Genomic DNA, 18,892 nt, shown 5'->3' with positions numbered 1-18,892 from the left:
TCATGTGTTTGGTCTCCAATAACAAGACGAGTGAGAGTGTTTCGAGGCACTTTACTTTAATGTTTGGATATTTGGCTATTTAAGAAAAGCAAAGCAAAACAAAGCTAAATACATCAGAGCCCCGGTGAATGCTGTTTTATTCAGACACTTTAGGTCTGATATCCTCCCCTGGTGTGACCCACTGCTGTGATATCATCACCTTCGTGTGGCGAAAATGAAATTCAAACAACACAAAAAGGTTTGGAAGGTCACGGAGGGGGGGGCGGATGATCACCTTTGCTTTCCAGAATTTACTGCACCCACCCCAGAACCCCTGCTGTCAGAGGCAGCTGTCGCCATGGTGACGGGACCGTCAGATACCTGAGTTGGGTGCTGGCGGGGAGCCGAGGCAGAGCAGACCGGACGCACACGGGACTCGGAGGACAGGTGTTTATTATTTTTCATCATGCCGAGAAGGGGTGGTGCTGCTTCTGAGGAAGGTGAGCTGAGGCTTCTTTTTGAAGGCTTATATGATGTGTGTGAAACAAAAACATTTTTAGGAATATTTTGTGTTGTAAAACGTTCATCGATTGTCTTGTGTGCATGCCAACTTTTACAGACTCTTTATAAGCTCTAATACCAGAGGTTTGGAGTGAGGTCGGGGGCTTTTTGTGTACATTTTCATGGATTTGGTTGTGGCCTCTGGATTCCACTGGCAACTGGGCAGTTTTTAGGCCTTTTCTAGTGTTCTAAATTCAAGGTAGTGGGCTCAACCAGAACAAAAGTCATACTTTCAGCAAAGCTGAGACGGCTCTGTGAAGCTATACTGTGACACCGCTGAGCTTTGAGCTAATACACTGGAAAAAATCTAAGTCTTACCAAGTATATTTGTCTCATTTCTAGTCAAAATATCTCATATATAAGACACTTAATATAAGACACAACTGCCTAACAAGTACCATTTCAGCCAGATATAGGGACTTGTTTGAAGACAATACATCTGGAATATCTTGTTAAATGAAAAAGTCTTGAAAACAATTTTTTTTGAGTCACATTTCATATGAAACAAACTTTTTTTTTGACATTTGAAGAGGTTTTTAAGCTAATTTCAAGATCACTTTTATCTCAAAAGTCCTAAATATCACATTTTATTTCTAGAAATCTTGACAAGCCGATTTTCACTAGTTCCATTGGCAGATTTATTTTGCTTATTTCAAGCAAAAACTTCTTGTATTTGTTGTTTTTTTACTTATTTTTGGAGGGGCATTTTTTCCAGTGTAGATAAAGCTTCAATGCTAACACGCTGATATAGAACAGGTTAAATGTTTCCTAGGCTTTAGTTTATATTAGCATGCTGATTTAGTGACATAAAACCCAAGGAGCAGGTGGAGTCTATGCAAATGTTACTGATTTTCAGATACTTGGTCACTACCAAACACTTTGACAAAAGGACACTGTGAAAACTGGGCTAATTAAAGTTAGCTTACCACCACATTACTACTGTTACTACTCCAGTGTTCTGTATGTATAAGACTCAAAGTTGCTTTGTGGAGGTGGGAGCCAGACAGACCGAAGCCATTCCTCACTAAAAGCTCATATCGCAGTTAGCCGGTAGTTTCCCAAAAAGGAAAAATTTACAATTCTCAAAGCAACGGGAAGCAAAATCCTCTTCAAATTGGGTTTTGGGAAGCCCAAGCCTGGTCTCACTGAGTATACAATGGATGTCCACTGGTGCTAACCGTCCATTCTGGTTAAACTCGAACATTTCTCCCAATAGAAAAAGAGTGCCAAACTTGTGGTATTATATCCTGCTTGAACAAAACTACTTGGTGAGGGTTAGAATGGATCATGGTTAGGAATAAAAAACTTAGTCTCTATATAAATAAATAAGGTAAATAATAGTCTCTATCTGCCTGTATACAAATAAACCACATTGGCATGTTTTGGGGGGAAGGACAGTGTCAAGAACACTATTGGGATATTTTTTGTTTGGTTGTAAAATCCTAAAACATTCCTCTGGTGGAACATACCCTGAACATTTTTAGCTTTTTCATGGAGCCAGGTCATATAGTTTAACATTTTTTTAAACTGAAAACAATTTATTCTGTCAAACAGGACAATAACAAGTTTCGGTGAGCCAGTTGAAGAATTCTTAAATTGTCATCATTGCTAGCAATGGAGCACTAAATGGAACTGAGCTATTGCATTTCTAAATTGGCTTCACATGGCATATTTAAATCATAATTATGTTGAATTTGTTACAGAAGCCAATAATAACATGATTGGAATCTGTTTATTTACGTTTTCTTTTGAAATGGTGACCATTTTTAGGCACAGTGGTGGTTTGAGCTAAATGCTAACAGCATGCTAACGGCATGCTAACAGTCAGAATGTGTCTGTCAGGGAAAACTGATAATAAACATCATTTAGCTTGTGTTACTATAGCCAATAATAACATGATTGGAATCTGTTTATTTACGTTTTCTTTTGAAATGGTGACCATTTTTAGGCACAGTGGTGGTTCGAGCTAAATGCTAACAGCATGCTAACGGCATGCTAACAGTCAGAATGTGTCTGTCAGGGAAAACTGATAATAAACATCATTTAGCTTGTGTTACTAAATGCCAAGTGGAGTTCAGATGGATGTGAAAAGGATTTGGAAATTACTGTATTGATTAAAACTCAAAGATTAAAAAAAAAACAATAAGCATGAGCAAAGTTCTTAAAATTCACCATGTCATTAGCCTAATAGCATAATTGCCAAAGTCATATTTGAATGTCTTAGACTTAGGCAATTATGCTATTAGGCTAACGGTATTAAGAACAGTAGGGGGGGCTATTAGATTTCATATAATTGTATAATTGTTGCCAGTTGTAACAGGATGCTCTTTAGCCGTTGAGTTTAATTATGCATTTGCTCGTGTTTTTCTGTGTGCTTTTCCTCAGTTGAGATAGAGATAGACAGCGATGTGAGTGACAATGAAGGTAGGTGAATCAAACTGCTCTTCATGGGAATTATTTAAGACAGCAAATGGTCAAATCAAGTTCTCAGGATATCAAATGTCATAAATGATGATTTTTATAATGCAGATGGTGCCACCCAGAAAGGAACAAACAGGAGGCAGGCAGCTGGGAGAGGAGGCGCAAAAGGAAGAGGCCGAAGCAAAAAAACAGACAGCGACGAGGAGGATGAAGAGGAAGACGAAGCTCCCAGGGGACGCCGAGGAGCGAACAACAGGCGGCCGGCCAAGAAACGTGGTGGCGGCGGCAAAAAGGATGAGGATGAGAGCGAGGATGAGGCGCCCAAGAAGAAGAGAGGAGGCGCAGCCAATAAGAAGAGAGGAGGCAAAGCCCAGGACAGCGATGGGGAAGACAGCGACGCCGGGAAAGGGAAAAAGGGAAAGAAAGGAGGAGGAAAGAAAGGAGGGAAGGAGGAGCAGGACGGTAAGGGTAAGAAAGGCGATGCCAAGGGAAAGGACAAAGGGAAAGACAAGGGGAAAGACAAGGACGATGACAAGGACAAGAAGAAGAAGAAGAAGAAGGACGACAGGTATGCTAGAGGAAGAAAAACTACACGATAGAAATCAAATACACACCATTTACTGACTTTAGCAGTTTCCATTGCAAACAATGCAATTATTCCATCCACTGATCTGTGACTAACTTAGTGTAGATTACGCTGGGAAGAGTATTAGCGTCATAGTTACGTAATTCTACAACTCAAACAATAAAAAAACACAAGTATATGTCTGAAAATGTGCCGTTCAGTGACCCGTTCAGACCACAGACTGAACTAAAGACACTTTACGAGGTCATCCAGCCTCCTCCCTCCACTTAATTTCATCAGTAAAAGCTAAAGTATGTCTCCTTTAATCCTCGGATGTTTCCAAAGATGACGTCGAAATGTAAAATCTGTGACCTGGCGACAACATACAGAACCATGCATGTGCAGCCGGATGCAAACCTGTAGGTTAACCCAGAGGCCGGTAAACTCTGTTAGCTGTGAAGGTGCAATTATATGGAAGTTTTTCTGTGCCACCAGAGTTTGAATACGAATTTCTAATATTGAATTTTTACAGCATCAAAAACAGACTTTGAATTTGAAAATTCAACATCTAAAAAAAATTCAGTGGAAAAAAATTCAACATCCAATCCTGTCCAAGGAGCGTAACTTGATTGGCTGCCGTTGGATGAGTTGAGACAGGGATCGATTGCTTCTCCCCGTTTTTCCGCTGAATTCCACTGAATTTATTTAAGTTGAATTTTTTTCCACTGAATATTTTTAAGTGGAATTTTTTGAGGTTGAATTTTTTTAGGTAGATTTTTTTGAGGTTGAATTTTTTTCCACTGAATTTTTTGAAGTTGAATTTTTTTTCCATTTAATTTTTTTAAGTGGAATTTTTTCCACTGAATTTTTTGAGGTTGAATTTTTTCCACTGAATTTTTTGAGGTTGAATTTTTTTCCACTGAATTTTTTTAAGTTGAATTTTTTTAAGTGCAACATTTTTTGATGTTGAATTTTTTGAGGTTGATTTTTTTTCCACAGAATTTTTTTTAAGTTGAATTTTTTTTCCACTTAATTTTTTGAAGTGGAATATTTTTTTCACTGAATTTTTTTAATTTGAATTTTTTTTCCATTTAATTTTTTTAAATTTAATTTTTTTCCACTGAATTTTTTTAATTTAAATTTTTTTCCATTTAATTTTTTGAAGTGGATTTTTTTTTCCATTGAATTTCTTTCCACTGATTTTTGTTTTTAGAAATTGATTTTTTTTTTACACCGTTGGTTTTTCAAATTCAAAGTCGGATTTTGATGCTGTTGAATTTTTTTCCACAGAATTTTTTTAAGTGGAATTTTTTGAGGTTGATTTTTTTTAGGTAGATTTTTTTGAAGTTGAATTTTTTTTCCATTTAATTTTTTGAAGTGGAATTTTTTGAGGTTGATTTTTTTCCCACTGAATTTTTTGAAGTTGAATTTTTTTAAGTGCAAAATTTTTTGATGTTGAATTTTTTGAGGTTGAATTTTTTTCCACTGAATTTTTTGAAGTTGAATTTTTTTTTCCATTTAATTTTTTGAAGTGGAATATTTTTTTCACAGAATTTTTTGAGGTTGAATTTTTTCTTCCACTGAATTTTTTTAAGTTGAATTTTTTTTCCAGTTAATTTTTTTAAATTGAATTTTTTTCCATTGAATTTCTTTCCACTGATTTTTGTTTTTAGAAATTGACTTTTTTTTTTACCACCGTTGGTTTTTCAAATTCAAAGTCTGATTTTGATGCTGTAAAAATTCAATATTATAAATTCGTATTCAAACTGATGGTACAGAAAAACTTCCATACACAATTACAGGTGCAACATTTCTGCCTCTGTCCAGCAGGGGGCAGAAAAATACAGCTGCCAGACTACATTCCCAGTTTACTTGAACATGCATTTTTCATCCTTTGGTCATTTTATTTTTAGACTTACGTGTTTGTTCCTTTCATTTTATGGCAATCTTCACACATGGATTCTCATTGACTGTTAATTTGTGGCCATCTGCTCCAGTTCATCCGACTCCAACTCCAACTCAGAAGAGGAGGACTCCATGTCAGAGGGAGAGATGGCCCGGCTGATGGAGGAGGTAGAGGAGAAGAAGAAACTGATTGCCAACATGCGAAACAAGCCCTGGAGGATGAATCGGAGGCTCATGCTTTTAAAGTAATATTCTGTCCTGTGTTGTTGATATTTGTTTTGCTTTCTCAGACTGTTTGACGTTGTTATCGTGGGTTTTTGCACGTTTCCCCAACAGGGAGGCTCAGGAGTTTGTGGATAAGTTTGAAGGAGCTTTGGGCAAAGGCAAAGGAAGGAAGTGGTACGCCTACAAAGTGATGATGACTAAGGTTTGTAGTATTTTCTTTTCAAATCAAATCAAACTTTCTTCTTCTGTTGTATGTCTATAATTTCCTCCATTTTTATCTCAGAAATGGATAAAGTTTAAGAGGGATTTTGAAAACTTCAGAACCGCCTGTATCCCCTGGGAGAGTAAGATCAAAGAGGTGGAAAGTAAGCGTAGTTACAATTTTAACAGTTACTCATTGTTTTTAACAATGTCTTTAAAAAGAAACATTAAAAAAATATGTCTTTTCCATGCCCTCAGGCCACTTTGGGTCGTCTGTGGCGTCTTACTTCATCTTCCTGCGCTGGATGTACGGCATGAACCTCGTCCTTTTTGGTCTGACTTTTGGACTGGTGGTCATCCCAGAGGTAAAGTGGACCAATCCTGGTTCTAAATGAAAAAAGAACAAAACTTTGCTTGTCTTCAGGAAGCCGGAGAGTAAAATAAATATACATCAAACAACTTTCTAGGTCCTGATGGGTCTTCCCTATGGCTCTATTCCAAGAAAGACTGTACCCAGGGCCGAGCAGGCCACTGCTCAAGACTACTCCGTCCTTATGGACTTCAACGTGAGTCTGGTTTGCACGATACTGAGTCTGCAAAACGTTTTCACCGACCTATTCGTTATCTTTTGAAAATATAAACAGATTTCAGACACGGTGCCAGCAACACATGAAGAAGAAAGGTTTTGCTGAATACGATATAAATGTTCAAAGACAAAAGTTGTGCATTGAGAAATATTTATAATTTTTGGAAGTTTGAAGTTTAAAGATTTTCTGACAGAGTTTGACACAAAGTGGTCCCCGCTCACCAAAAGAAAAATGTATTCCTTTTTTCAGGGATACTGCAAATATTCAGTACTGTTCTACGGATATTACAATAACCAGAGGACCGTCGGCTTGCTGAAGTTCAGGCTGCCTCTGTCCTACCTCCTGGTGGGGATCGGCACCTTCGGCTACAGCCTGATGCTGGTGATCCGCACGTGAGTCTGCAGCACCAATAGCATCCGGCTCAGGGCTTCACGTTATATTTTAAGGCTGGGCGAGTTAACTCGTTATTATCGCGTTAACTTGTTAATTATTTAACGCCGATAAATATTTTATCGCGCATCAACGCAGGTTTTATTATTGTAAAAGTCTGTTGAATGCATCACATTCACACAGTTACAGCAAACACCACGAAAGATGGAGTAATAAAATAAAGATAAACTAGCAGGTAACATCACCGCTACAGGAGCTAACCGGCGCTACTTCCTGTTTTACTTGTTTCAACATAAAAGCACGTATTTCAAAATAAATAAATAAAAAAAATCCTGCATTTACAGCCAAGTTGAATTGTCTTCTCAGCGTAGTAGTTCCAGTCTAAAATATCACTTAAAGGCAAAACACACAACTGATAGCAGCAAGTCATTCAAGGAAACAGACAGTGGAGCGAGGCTTCTACATAAAAACTACAGAAAGATGCTGATGTTAAAAGTGTGTTTGCACAACAAATGTTATGGCACTTTCATTCATATGGCAGCACATTTAAAATAAAGCTAAATGCTAAAAGCTATACACTACTTTTGGATTCATTTTTGGATTTTGTGCGTAGAAATGCGATTAATCGTGATTAATCAGGGAAATCATGTGATTAATTAGATTAAACATTTTAATGGTTGCCCAGCCCTAATTTATTTACATGTTATAGATGTTTAAGATCAATCAAAGCTGTCTCTGCTTATGAGATGTATCAATTTTGGAAATAGTCTTGTCGCGATACACCGGTGCAAAAAAAGGAGACGTTTGTGAGTGAGATAACGTCTTTATCATGAATGCTTTTGGCCACGATAATTGTGTAGTGAAAATCCGATATTTTGAAAGCCCTAATTGGAACGTTGCGATTGATTTTGGGAAGGTTCGGGTTTGTCTGTCTTGTCCGTTAAAGCATGGCCAAGAATGCTGACGTTGGCGGTGGAGATGGAGACGAAGGAGAGTTCACCTTCGCCTGGAAGATGTTCACCAGCTGGGATTACCTCATCGGCAACGCAGAGACCGCTGACAACAAGTACGCCTCCATCACCACCAGCTTCAAGGTAACCATTGTAACCACTGCAGGGCAACCCCACAGCTCCAGATGTTCATGTCACAGATTTCGGATTGTTTTCAGGAAACACACTGTAACCATCTACTCATTAAAGTGAAATCGTGCTCTACCAACGGTCAATCCTCTTTGTTTTCCATAAGAACAGGAGTCCATCGTGGACGAGCAGGAGAACCAGAAGGATGAGAACATTCACCTGCGGAGGTTCCTCAGAGTTCTGGCGAATTTCCTGATCACCTGCAGCCTCGGCGGGAGTGGCTACCTCATCTACTTTGTGGTGAAGAGGTCTCAGGAGTTCGCCGCCAGGGATGACCTCAGCTGGTACGAGAAGAACGAGGTAATGGACAAAAAGCTCAGTCAGATATGAATAGCAATGCTTTTACTGTTCTTGCAACAGTAGATTGGATTGAATTGAGCTTGATTTTAACTTCTCTTAGGTACCTTATATTTAAACATAGATACTAAAGAGCAACATATAACATCATTTAACAGTAAAAAGTATACGTGATTATGACCTGCTTTTCCAGCTGGAGCTCATCATGTCTCTGCTGGGCCTGGTGTGTCCTCCTCTGTTTGAGACGATCGCTGAGCTTGAAGATTACCATCCTCGAATCGCCCTCAAGTGGCAGCTGGGGCGCATCTTTGCCCTCTTTCTGGGAAACCTCTACACCTTCCTGTTTGCCCTGTTTGATGAGGTCAACTCCAAGGTACGGCTGCAGTGTTGCTTCAGCAATTTGATCGTTGTTATCATGCTGAAAGGTGAACTTCTGTCCCAGAATCTGTCTGTATTTAGGATCATTCCTCATCCCTTTAATCCTGATTTAATCCTGGTTGGTAATAAACATCCCCCCCCTGGCATGATGCTGTCGCTACCGTGCTTCACTCTGTAAATAGTAACCACTTTTCAGTTAGCTTTCGGTGCTACTACAATAGAAGTAACCACTACAATAGATATCTGAGATTTTGTTCAAAACAACAATGTTTGAAACTTCATTTAAAAAAATCTTATCTGTTGAAGACATGAAAACTAGCCTTTCAGCAAGCTAAGCTAACAAGCTGTTTTGCGAACATAGCAGTGGAGCTAATGTTTGATTCTTTTCTAAGCATTTTTAATTACAATTTCACTTTTCCAGTTTGGACAATTCTGTGTTTGAGCATAGATGGATGTGTTGTGGACACTCAACCCGGCTGCGGATTACAAGTATCATTCCATCTAAAATGCCTCGTATGTAACATTGTTGACAGGAAAGATCCAGCTTTAAAGAAGCATGTTTTTACTGAATGCTTTCGTATATTAAACTATGTTTTATGTTAAAAAGTACTGGTAGATAAGAAGAAACCTGCTGACGGATCAGCTTTCTTTATTCTCCTCAGTTGGAAGAGGAGGATTCCATAAAGAACGCCTCCATCTGGGCCATGAAGGAATATTACGCCAACTACACTCGACTGATCAATGACACCGAGTCTACGCCACCACCCATGAACCCTGGTGATGTCATCAGAGGACCTTGCTGGGAGACTGCTGTTGGCATAGTAATCAAATTCAGAGCTGATTCATGCATGCACTGTTTTTATCATCCATTTTATCAGCCAAAAACCTGGAAATCTCTCGCTCATTATGTTCATGCATGAACCACACATACCAGTTCCCTTTAGCACAAGTTTCTTGTGTTTACCTTAAATCCATGTCACTTCTTTTCTGTGCTGCTGCAGGAGTTTGTGAAGCTGACGGTATCGGACATTCAGGTGACCTACCTGACCATCCTGATTGGTGACTTTGCGAGAGCCGTCATCGTTCGTTTCCTCAACTACTGCTGGTGCTGGGACCTGGAAGCTGGATTTGTAAGTCTGACAGCTGCTGGGTTTTTGGTTCGTACTGAAATGAGATGCTATGGTAGCCTTTTTCCACAGCAGACATTTTGATGATAGCACAAAGTGAGTAAGAACTATCAGAAAAGATTCTTGTTTTAGAGGAATAAGTGCTAATACAGGGAACTCGGTTATCTACTTTCAGCTCACCGATAACTAACTACAAAGACCAATAAACAAACAATTTAAAACAGTTAATTGAACTATCTATAATCAATAAAGAAACATTGTGTGCTCTCATTAATATTTTGATTGCTGGCCCAACTAGTTATGTAATTCAGTTTTACTCAGCCGAAGATTTAAAGGGGAAGTTCGTTTTTTTTAAACCTGATTAGCATCATCGAGGTGTGCCGCTGCAGCACAGCTCATTCACTCCATCGTACTCAAATTCATCGTCCACGTCGTCAAAATCTGATAAATATCCTGCCATGTTGCACAAAACTAGCGGTAGTTTAAGCCCAATAACAACAACACAGCAGCTCTGGGCTAACAGTGCAATAGTACGCGTTCATTCATTCATTGGTCTTAAAGTATTGGTGAAATAAAGACAGATAATGTCTTATTTAGAGGCTGTAATGTTTCTGCCCTGTTCTCTCCCGTAATATGGATATACGCCGATCTCCAGTGATCTAAATATCTTCCGAAGGACGCCGACTTTCACCAAACTGTTATCGGCGAGTAGATGAACATATTTTATGCCAGAAATAAGGTCCAGGTTTAAAAAAAAACAACCGAACTTCCCATTTTATTAAATTTATAGACTATTTTAAAGGCAGGAAACTTTATTAGAAGGCTCACTGTGTAAATGCTGCCTCTGATTACTTCCAGCCGTCATATGGAGAGTTTGACATCAGTGGAAATGTTCTTGGACTGGTCTTCAATCAGGGGATGATCTGGTACAAACACACTGCACATGTGCAGCCTCCACTTTGTGTGTGCATGGGATTGTGTTGCTGCATGCATCCGGTATCACTGAGTGAAAAGACAAAATAAACAAAAATGCCAACATTGTGCTTCAGGTTGCAGTGAAACCTTTGGGTTTACACTTTGCACAGAAGTGACAGTATTAGTTCTGTGCTCGTTATTTGATACACATTGTTGTAGTCCATGGTAGTGGAATAACACTGCATGTCACATAGCTTTTCATAATTATTTTGGACATGTTTTTTTTTATATTTGTAGTCATTTACTGTTTACAAGTGTCCATCTATAAGCCTTTCAGTGTTTTAAAATACATTTTTTTGTTCATTTGTCGGAAGCTTTATTTAATAGACACAAGTACAGAAGAATTATTTTCAGTGTCTGAGTTTTTGCTTCTGTACGAGGCTGCAGCTTCTCGACAGTCGGTGTTGTTCTCTGATTTTACTTTACATAATCCTTCATGTGTCGTAACATGAGACGGATCTGGACTACAGCCGACAGTCAAACACACACATTCTGCGTCTGTGAAGCTACACTGTTGGAAGTCGTACAAACGGAGGTCTGGCAATGTCCTGCTGACATTACCGCCTTAAATCCTGGGAGAATATGTCTCCAGATCAATGGGACCTTCATACAGATGCAGGGCACCCATACCATGGTCACTGGATATGGACCTGTTTGCTTATCATGGTGCACTCAGGCAGTGCTGCCCTCCGGTGGTGCTGAATGAGATACCATGTATAATGTTGTGCATCTGCCATTAAAGTTAAAAAGCTTCCTGGTAGGGTGTTAGGAGTGGGCAAGATTCCCAGATATAATGAAGCCTCTGAACATCGTGTGGCTGTTTTGGCTGAAACGCCTTTAAAATGAGGCGTGGTAACGCCTGTGGGATCACACGACTCAGCCTAACTCCAGAGTGTTGGAAAGGAGGCTCGACTGATTGTCGAGCCACAGATTTAGGAGGGAACAGAGGTCCAGATCGTTACTCTCTCACAGATCTGCTGAGGGAGCCGTGAGAGTTTGCTTTGTGGACTTGGGGAAGGCTCAGAATAGCGGCGTGAGAATACATAGGTACCAGAGATGAACCTTGGGAGAGTGACACTGGGGAGAAGGATGTCCAGATTTCTCTCCTGGACCTGTAGCCTCTGCAACCCCACCTCAGAGTAGTGGAAGATAATAGATACTGTGCATCTGCAGGTCTTAAAAGACCAAAACTTGGGGTGGTCCGTAGTGGGTACAGCAGGCGCCCCATGTACAAGAGGCTATAGTCCTCGTTGTAGCTCTGGTTGTAGACAAAATGTGTTTGTGCTTCCGTTGCTCTTTGTCAGTAATTCTCACAGAGGATCTGGATGTGAGATAAGACAGTCCCAAGGGTAACCTTTCATTAGAGCCCAAGATCATGACTGTATGTTGAAGCATTCAGGAATGGTAGCCTTCTTTCCCAAGGCTCTCCAAATGGCACAGCTTTGGCACGCCTGGTCCTATCCTTAGAAAAACCTGTACAAAATACTCAGTTTTTGTTGTATTACAGTCACATTTGAAGGGGGAATGGGTAAGACTTCAGGCTGTAGTCCCATTGTGTTTTTCAGTCTGCAGCCCTATGCTAAAGTCACTTTTAAGACACATATTTAGGAAGAAAAATTTGGCAGACATAAAAATCCATCTCCACTGTATTCAAGCTCATATTACTCTGTGACAGTAGCACTTACATAGATTCTGACTGTTGTAGGTGAAAATTCAGAGTGTTCTCTTTCAAAAGAGACCTCACCAGCCCTCTACTCCAAGTGGTTCAAGTACAGCTTTCAATTTACTTTGGGTATGCTTTTTTTTAGGAGTTGCAAGCAAAAATTGCCCGCCTGTTAAGGGGTTAAAGGCATAAAAGCCCCAAAAAATAATAAAAAAAAATAAATAAAACACCAAAGTTCTTTGCAGTCCTGCATAGAGAAATTTATTTTTGAAACCTATTGATGATTCTTTGACAGAGTTTGGCACAAAGTGGTGAACCATGACTAAGGCTGTGTTCGAAACCACTTCTCCTACTATTCATACTAACTTTTTGAGTTAGTATGCGAGTTTGAGTAAGCGAGAAGTTCCCGGATGCATACTAGATTCTCCTAAATGTTGGGTATGCATCATGAGGTTACTACTCACACTCAAACTACCCAAGATGCAACGTAACGTGACGTCGCCGATCGTCATTTCCTGTCAAAACGGCAGTTTCAAGCTAGCTACAACGAGGGTAGGTTCACTTCCTGTTTTCAAAACAAAAGCACCAATTGTATGGTAATGGCTTCCCTATGGTAAAAGGCAACGGGTATTTTATTTTGTGAAAATAACAGGAAGTGCGTTGCTCACTGCGGCTAGCTTTAGTAGCGCCGAATTCGTGGGAACAAAATTGTAAACAGCCGGTATTTTGTCAGGTTTTCAACACGTTGGGGATCTAAACGACTACTTTCTCTCCTGAAAATGTTTGAAATGTTGCTAAAGTTTACAGAGTTTAGAGCTTAAGAGAAATCAGCTTCAGGCCGGCTGATTTCGGCTCGGGCAGGAGCAAAATGCATTGTGGGTAAACGCTCTGCATACTGTCTGATCGATGAGTATGCAGTATGGAAGTATATAGTATGCGGTTTCGAACACTGCCTAAGACTTTGATGGATGGTCCTTTTATACCATCTGGGAAGACACTGAAAATGATTTCTTCAGACTTGCCTGTTAGATAAAGGTTCAAAGTTTTTATTTCACTGTAAAAAAAAGAAAAAAGAAAAAAGGTCTTGCTAACCGAAACCCTGAAGATGAGAAACCATGCATTTAATCAATGTGTCTTATGTTGTTTTTTATCAGGATGGGTGCGTTTTATGCTCCTGGGCTCGTCGGTATCAATGTCCTCCGCCTTCTCAGCTCCATGTATTATCAGTGTTGGGCCGTGATGGCCACAAACGTCCCCCATGAGAGAGTGTTCAAGGCCTCCAAGTCCAATAACTTCTACATGGGTCTCCTGCTCCTCATCCTCTTCCTGAGTCTCTTACCTGTCGTCTACACCATCATGACGCTGCCACCGTCATTTGACTGCGGACCTTTCAGGTTATAACACAAACGACTAATCATGACCATATCTCTGGCAGCAAGCATTTACTAATATGAAACATACATGTGACCGAGCAGTGGGAAATCAAAGATGTTCGATGTGATTATGGAGACAATCGCACTGGACTTGCCCTCTTTTATTGGGACGATTTTCAGCTATGCAGCCAACCCCGGCCTCATCATACCAGCTGTGCTGCTCATGGTGTGAGTGTTGACACACATAAAATCATACAGAAAGTCACTTTACATAGTGGGTTGGATTTTTTTAATGAGCTTTTGGTTAGTTTCGTCCTTTTATTCGTTCTTAATGGTTGCAAACTGTGCAAACTCTTTCATCTCTTACAGATTGGCCATATATTATCTCAACTCTACGTCTGAGGCCTACCAAAACGCTAATAACGAGCTGAAGAAGAAAATGCAGATGGTAAGTAGAGAAAGGGAGTTTAAAAGTTATATATATGACGGTCTGCATGCAACACTGGGTCCAGTATTAATGAAATGCCATCAAAACTGAAACATAATGCAATGTTGATTCAGTTACATATTTTCAACACTTATCCTGTTAAATGTTGATCAACAATAGATATTCAGTTTAATTTTTAAAAAATCAAGCAAATACATTAAAATAACATAGCATAGACAGCACTTTTGCCATGCATTATGCTAGTCACCCAATCACCTGAGATAGCCTATCTATTGTAGCACCGAAAGCTAACATAAACATTAGATCGAATGCTATGTTAGCGGAACACTTGTTAGCTTAGCTTGCTGAAAGGCTAGTTTTCATGTCTTCAACACATAAGATTTTTTTTAAATGGAGCTTTCAAACATTGGGCCTCATGCAAGAACATTTTCGTATTTTTATTCTAAATTTCTCTCCCTTTTTTCGTAAGAAGGTCTCGTACGAACTCGCCACGTCAGATTCAACAAGCGCTCTTAACTTCGGAAAAAGTGTGTAAACGATCTGCGTAAATGATGAATCACACCTGTGCGTATTTAAGTTCACGTGCAAGAAGATAGTAGATCTGCATACTCCACGCCCAAAATGATACCATATAAGGCTATGCTTCCTCGCTCCTGTGCCAGGCAGTGTTGAGTCGTGAGAATGGCATCAAGGCGCAAAAAGAACTTTGGGGGCTCTGAGACTGAAGTTCTGCTTTCAGAGATCCAGAAAGGAAAATCTGTCATTTTTACCAGTGTCAGCAGTGGAAAGCGAAGAAATGGGAAGCAATTACGAGTGCTGTTAATACCATGTCACCGAAATAAAAAAAATAAATGGTTTGATATGAAAACCATGGGCAGGCGCTCGATGACTGCAACTAAAGCCGTGCAATCAGTTGTTGCCTCATCATGATGGCTCTTTGATGGGGTGGTCCATGAGGGGGGTCTTCTGGCACCACACCTTCTGGTCTCCCTGGGCTGGTTCAGGTAGTAGGAGACCCTCGTTCATGGCGCAATATTGCCATGAACGAGGTATTGAGACACACCCACCCACCTGGCCTTCAGCTCAGTGCGCTTCCGACAGCACGGGTTTTTTGATGCGTATATGTGTCTCGTGCTCCAATTATGATTGGCAGTCCAGCCACAGCATGAAAGTCCCTCTTAATTTGTACTTGTTGGACAGCGGTGTATGGGAATTTGATGTGGGTGATAAACTGATGAGAGCTTTGATGACCAAGGGGAGCGCACGACTCACAGAGGACTGGGACACCCCCGATCTGTCTCCAATCTCCCTCTGAAAGGTTCCGTTGCCAAAAATCCAAGGATGGTGAGGACCTCAAGCTGCATATTTGCAGCAGCATGGTCTTTGGGAATCTTAATCGCGATGTCAGCCATTAGTCTCCACGCACGGTCTCTTCCAAGAGCCTGACGCACTAAGGCATCCAAAAGTAGCAAGACAGCCGGTGGTTACGCTTCCCGTTACAGATTCAAATGAACCTTCGATTAGTGCATAATTCAAGTCAAACAGAATAAAATCAGCATCATTATGGGGTATAATGTATATTTATTTATGTTTTCTTCAAAGTAATTAAATATAAAATCCATTAGTCAAGCAAACGTGATTGGAAAAACAGCGGACTATTTTACGAAACTCCTACGACAGCTCTGGATCACTCGTAAATTCTGTTCGTACCTGAAAGAAAACGTAAAATACGAAAAGATTGGTGAATGCGCAAATTCTCTTAAATCACTCGTACGGACGATTTAAGAACAAATCTGTGCGTACGAACGGTTCTTGCATGAGGCCCATTGTTCTTTTGAACAATATCTCAGACATCTATTGTAGTGGCACCGAAAGCTAATATAAACGTTAGCTCCAAGTGCTAATTCTTTAGTTTCAAACCTTGTTGTTTTGAGGTAACTCAAAAATCACATTAAGGATGAAAACATTAATGACTGAGAGAGAAAACATGTCTCACCTGTTGAGAAAGCCCTCTTTTTTTTCCTTTTAGTTTGGAACTCAAGCAAGCTGCAATGATTGATGAATATTCTTGCTATTCAACTTAATGTGAAGAAACAAACCATTTGAACCAACCATTTTCACCACCTACAGTTTAGAATCCAACATGGGATGATACCTTGTGCAGCCTATATGTATCAAAAACCTATTACATCTCAGTATTTGTCACTTGCACTGTTGGCCAAAAACTATGAATACCTATCATTTTTCTGTCCCTGTGTCCCTCCAACTTTCTTGTGATCAGGCTCGGGATGAGGAGAAGAACCGGAGAAACAACACAAACAGCACCAACCAGGTCATGAAAGACCTGGAAGACCTTCTGCCGAACCGATCCCTCGCCCCCCCTGCTCCACCTGGTCAGAAATACCCTGAACAGCAATGTTCAACTGTTCGTTGCATGCAGAAAAACGTTTAAATGCATTTAAAATCATAAATTGTTGATGGCTGTTTCTCTGTCTACACAGTAAAAACACCAGAACCGGATGCAAAGGCTACCAAGACGAAGGCTGGGTCAGCTGCTAAAGGTGTGAACCTGCAGAAAGATGTGTCTCTGGCTTCACCCAACCCTAATGCTAGAGGGCCGGTAAGCCGGCCACCTGGGCCAAGAGGACCTGGACCTGGACCGGGGCCGGGTGCTGGACCGGGTCGGGGCCGTGGGAGAGGGCCCCCTCCAAGATAATAGTGTGAGAAAATACCGGCCCCGTAAGCTGTGCTCATCCCTCAGACAATCTTAATTCATTTCACAGGTATAACCCGTTGAGGAGGACTGATAGCTGCAAGAATTTAACATAGTGGTGTTCAGGTGTACGAGCTGCTGAAGACAATACTCCCATTTTTAATCCAATTTAAAATAATCTACGATGTCCAGTCATTATGTCAAACACATTACCATGCTGTTAGATAGACTTTACTGTTATAAAGATAGACGTCTATCACAGGGCCACACAGCCATGCATGCTCACATGCATAAACATAAACATTAGCTCCACTGCTATGTTAGCAAAACACTTGTAAGCTTAGCTTGCTGAAAGGCTAGTTTTCATGTCTTCAACAGATAAGATTTTTTTTTAAATGGAGTTTCAGACGTTGTTTTGAACAAAATCTCAGATATCTATTGTATTGGTTACTTCTATTGTAGCAGCACCGAAAGCTAACATAAACATTAGCTCCACTGTTATGTTAGCGGAACACTTGTTAGCTTAGCTCGCTGAAAGGCTAGTTTTCATGTCTTCAACAGATAAGATTTTTTCAGGTGTACGAGCTGCTGAAGACAATACTTTTATTTTTAATCCAATTTAAAATAATCTATGAAGTCCAGTCATTATGTCAAACACATTACCATACTGTTAGAAAGACTTTACTGGTATAAAGCTAGACGTCCATCACAGGGCCACACAGCCATGCATGCTCACTCCGAGGGTCGATTTAGAATCACCAGCAAAATGCATGTTTTTGACCGGTGGGAGGAAGCCGAAGTGTCCACAGACAACCTTTGTACGGGGAAACCCCCCCCCCCGCCATGATTCAAACCCAGAACCCGTCCCTGGTTTAAACATTACAAAATGCATAGTAGAGGTTAGTCTTCTTCTTAGTTAATGCTGGGTATTAACTCATTGGCTGCCAGCCATTTTCAGTGCAGAGACACCCATACTGCCAAGTGTTTTACAGTATTTTGACTGATTTTCCAAGACCCACAGAAAAGTGTGTCTTATGACTATGTACACACCGAAATTACCAAAAGAAAGAGTAGACTCTCTTTTTTGATCAGGAAAAAAAGTTTGTTTCTACCATTTTCAGTCTTTTAGTAATAGACAGTAGAACATAGGTTGGTTTCACCAAAAACAGCTGTTTGACCCAAAAAAAATGGAGAAAACGAGCTCTTTTTTTTTGTGCATAGTGGCACTGCTGCCACCTAGCGGGTAATTTTGCCAGTATATTCTCTGTTTAGTGTTTACAAGCCTAAGATTTAGTGACGAACTCCGCTAGATTGTCCCCCAGCCCGCTCCGTTAAAAACGCAATTGACGTCTATAGACGTCTTTGGCAGTGAACGTTTTTTTTTAAATTGACGTCTATAGACGTCAATGGCACCGAAAGAGTTAAAAACTAACCGGTTGGGGTGGTCGGTGGCGTAGTGGGTTGAGCAGGGACCCCATGTACAGAGGCTACAGCCCTTTGCTGCATGTCTTCCCCCTCTCTCTGCTCCCTACTTCCTGTCTCTCTCCAACTGTCCTCTCCATTAAAGGCATAAAAAGCGCCCCCCCCCCCAAAAAAAACTAACGGTGGTCTGGACTATGGTCTATGGTCAGGAAAACATCTCGACTTGTGTGAAAATAGGCACTGTAATGATATATTGTATCAAAAGTATCCTTTGTCTCATGTTCAGTTGTTGATTTTCACACTTTTTGACTGACTTTGTACTTCATCTCATGATTCTGACTTTCCAATAAAGCTGAAAATCTTTTAATAAAAGTTCTAAAAACTCTGTCTGATTTTTTTTTCCTTTATTCTTTCTGCTTTATGTGAGTTTCCATGCATATTAGTTTAGTGAAGCTTATTTCCTGGAAACCACGTGCAAATGGGACAACCAAGTCCCCCAGTCCGCTAGTTTACCATTCATTCA

The 18,892-nt window shown here is 40.3% G+C and overlaps 1 protein-coding gene across 1 annotated transcript; it reads left to right on the top strand.

The window, feature by feature from the left end:
- Positions 1-445: 445 nt before the first annotated feature.
- On the top strand, positions 446-17,389 carry tmc2a (transmembrane channel-like 2a). Its single transcript, XM_075456509.1, has 20 exons — positions 446-479; positions 2,926-2,964; positions 3,070-3,529; positions 5,524-5,676; positions 5,768-5,858; positions 5,940-6,021; positions 6,116-6,222; positions 6,325-6,423; positions 6,694-6,836; positions 7,781-7,928; positions 8,085-8,273; positions 8,464-8,643; positions 9,311-9,469; positions 9,650-9,778; positions 10,634-10,701; positions 13,568-13,807; positions 13,889-14,014; positions 14,156-14,234; positions 16,516-16,651; positions 16,736-17,389. The coding sequence occupies exons 1-20, from the start codon at positions 446-448 to the stop codon at positions 16,948-16,950; spliced, it is 2,877 nt and encodes a 958-aa protein (XP_075312624.1). The 3' UTR covers positions 16,951-17,389.
- Positions 17,390-18,892: the final 1,503 nt, after the last annotated feature.

Source organism: Odontesthes bonariensis, chromosome 22 (assembly GCF_027942865.1).
Source record: "Odontesthes bonariensis isolate fOdoBon6 chromosome 22, fOdoBon6.hap1, whole genome shotgun sequence".
Taxonomy (NCBI): domain Eukaryota; kingdom Metazoa; phylum Chordata; class Actinopteri; order Atheriniformes; family Atherinopsidae; genus Odontesthes; species Odontesthes bonariensis.
The sequence above is the reverse complement of the archived record's forward strand: the minus strand, read 5'-3'. Positions and strand labels throughout refer to the sequence as shown.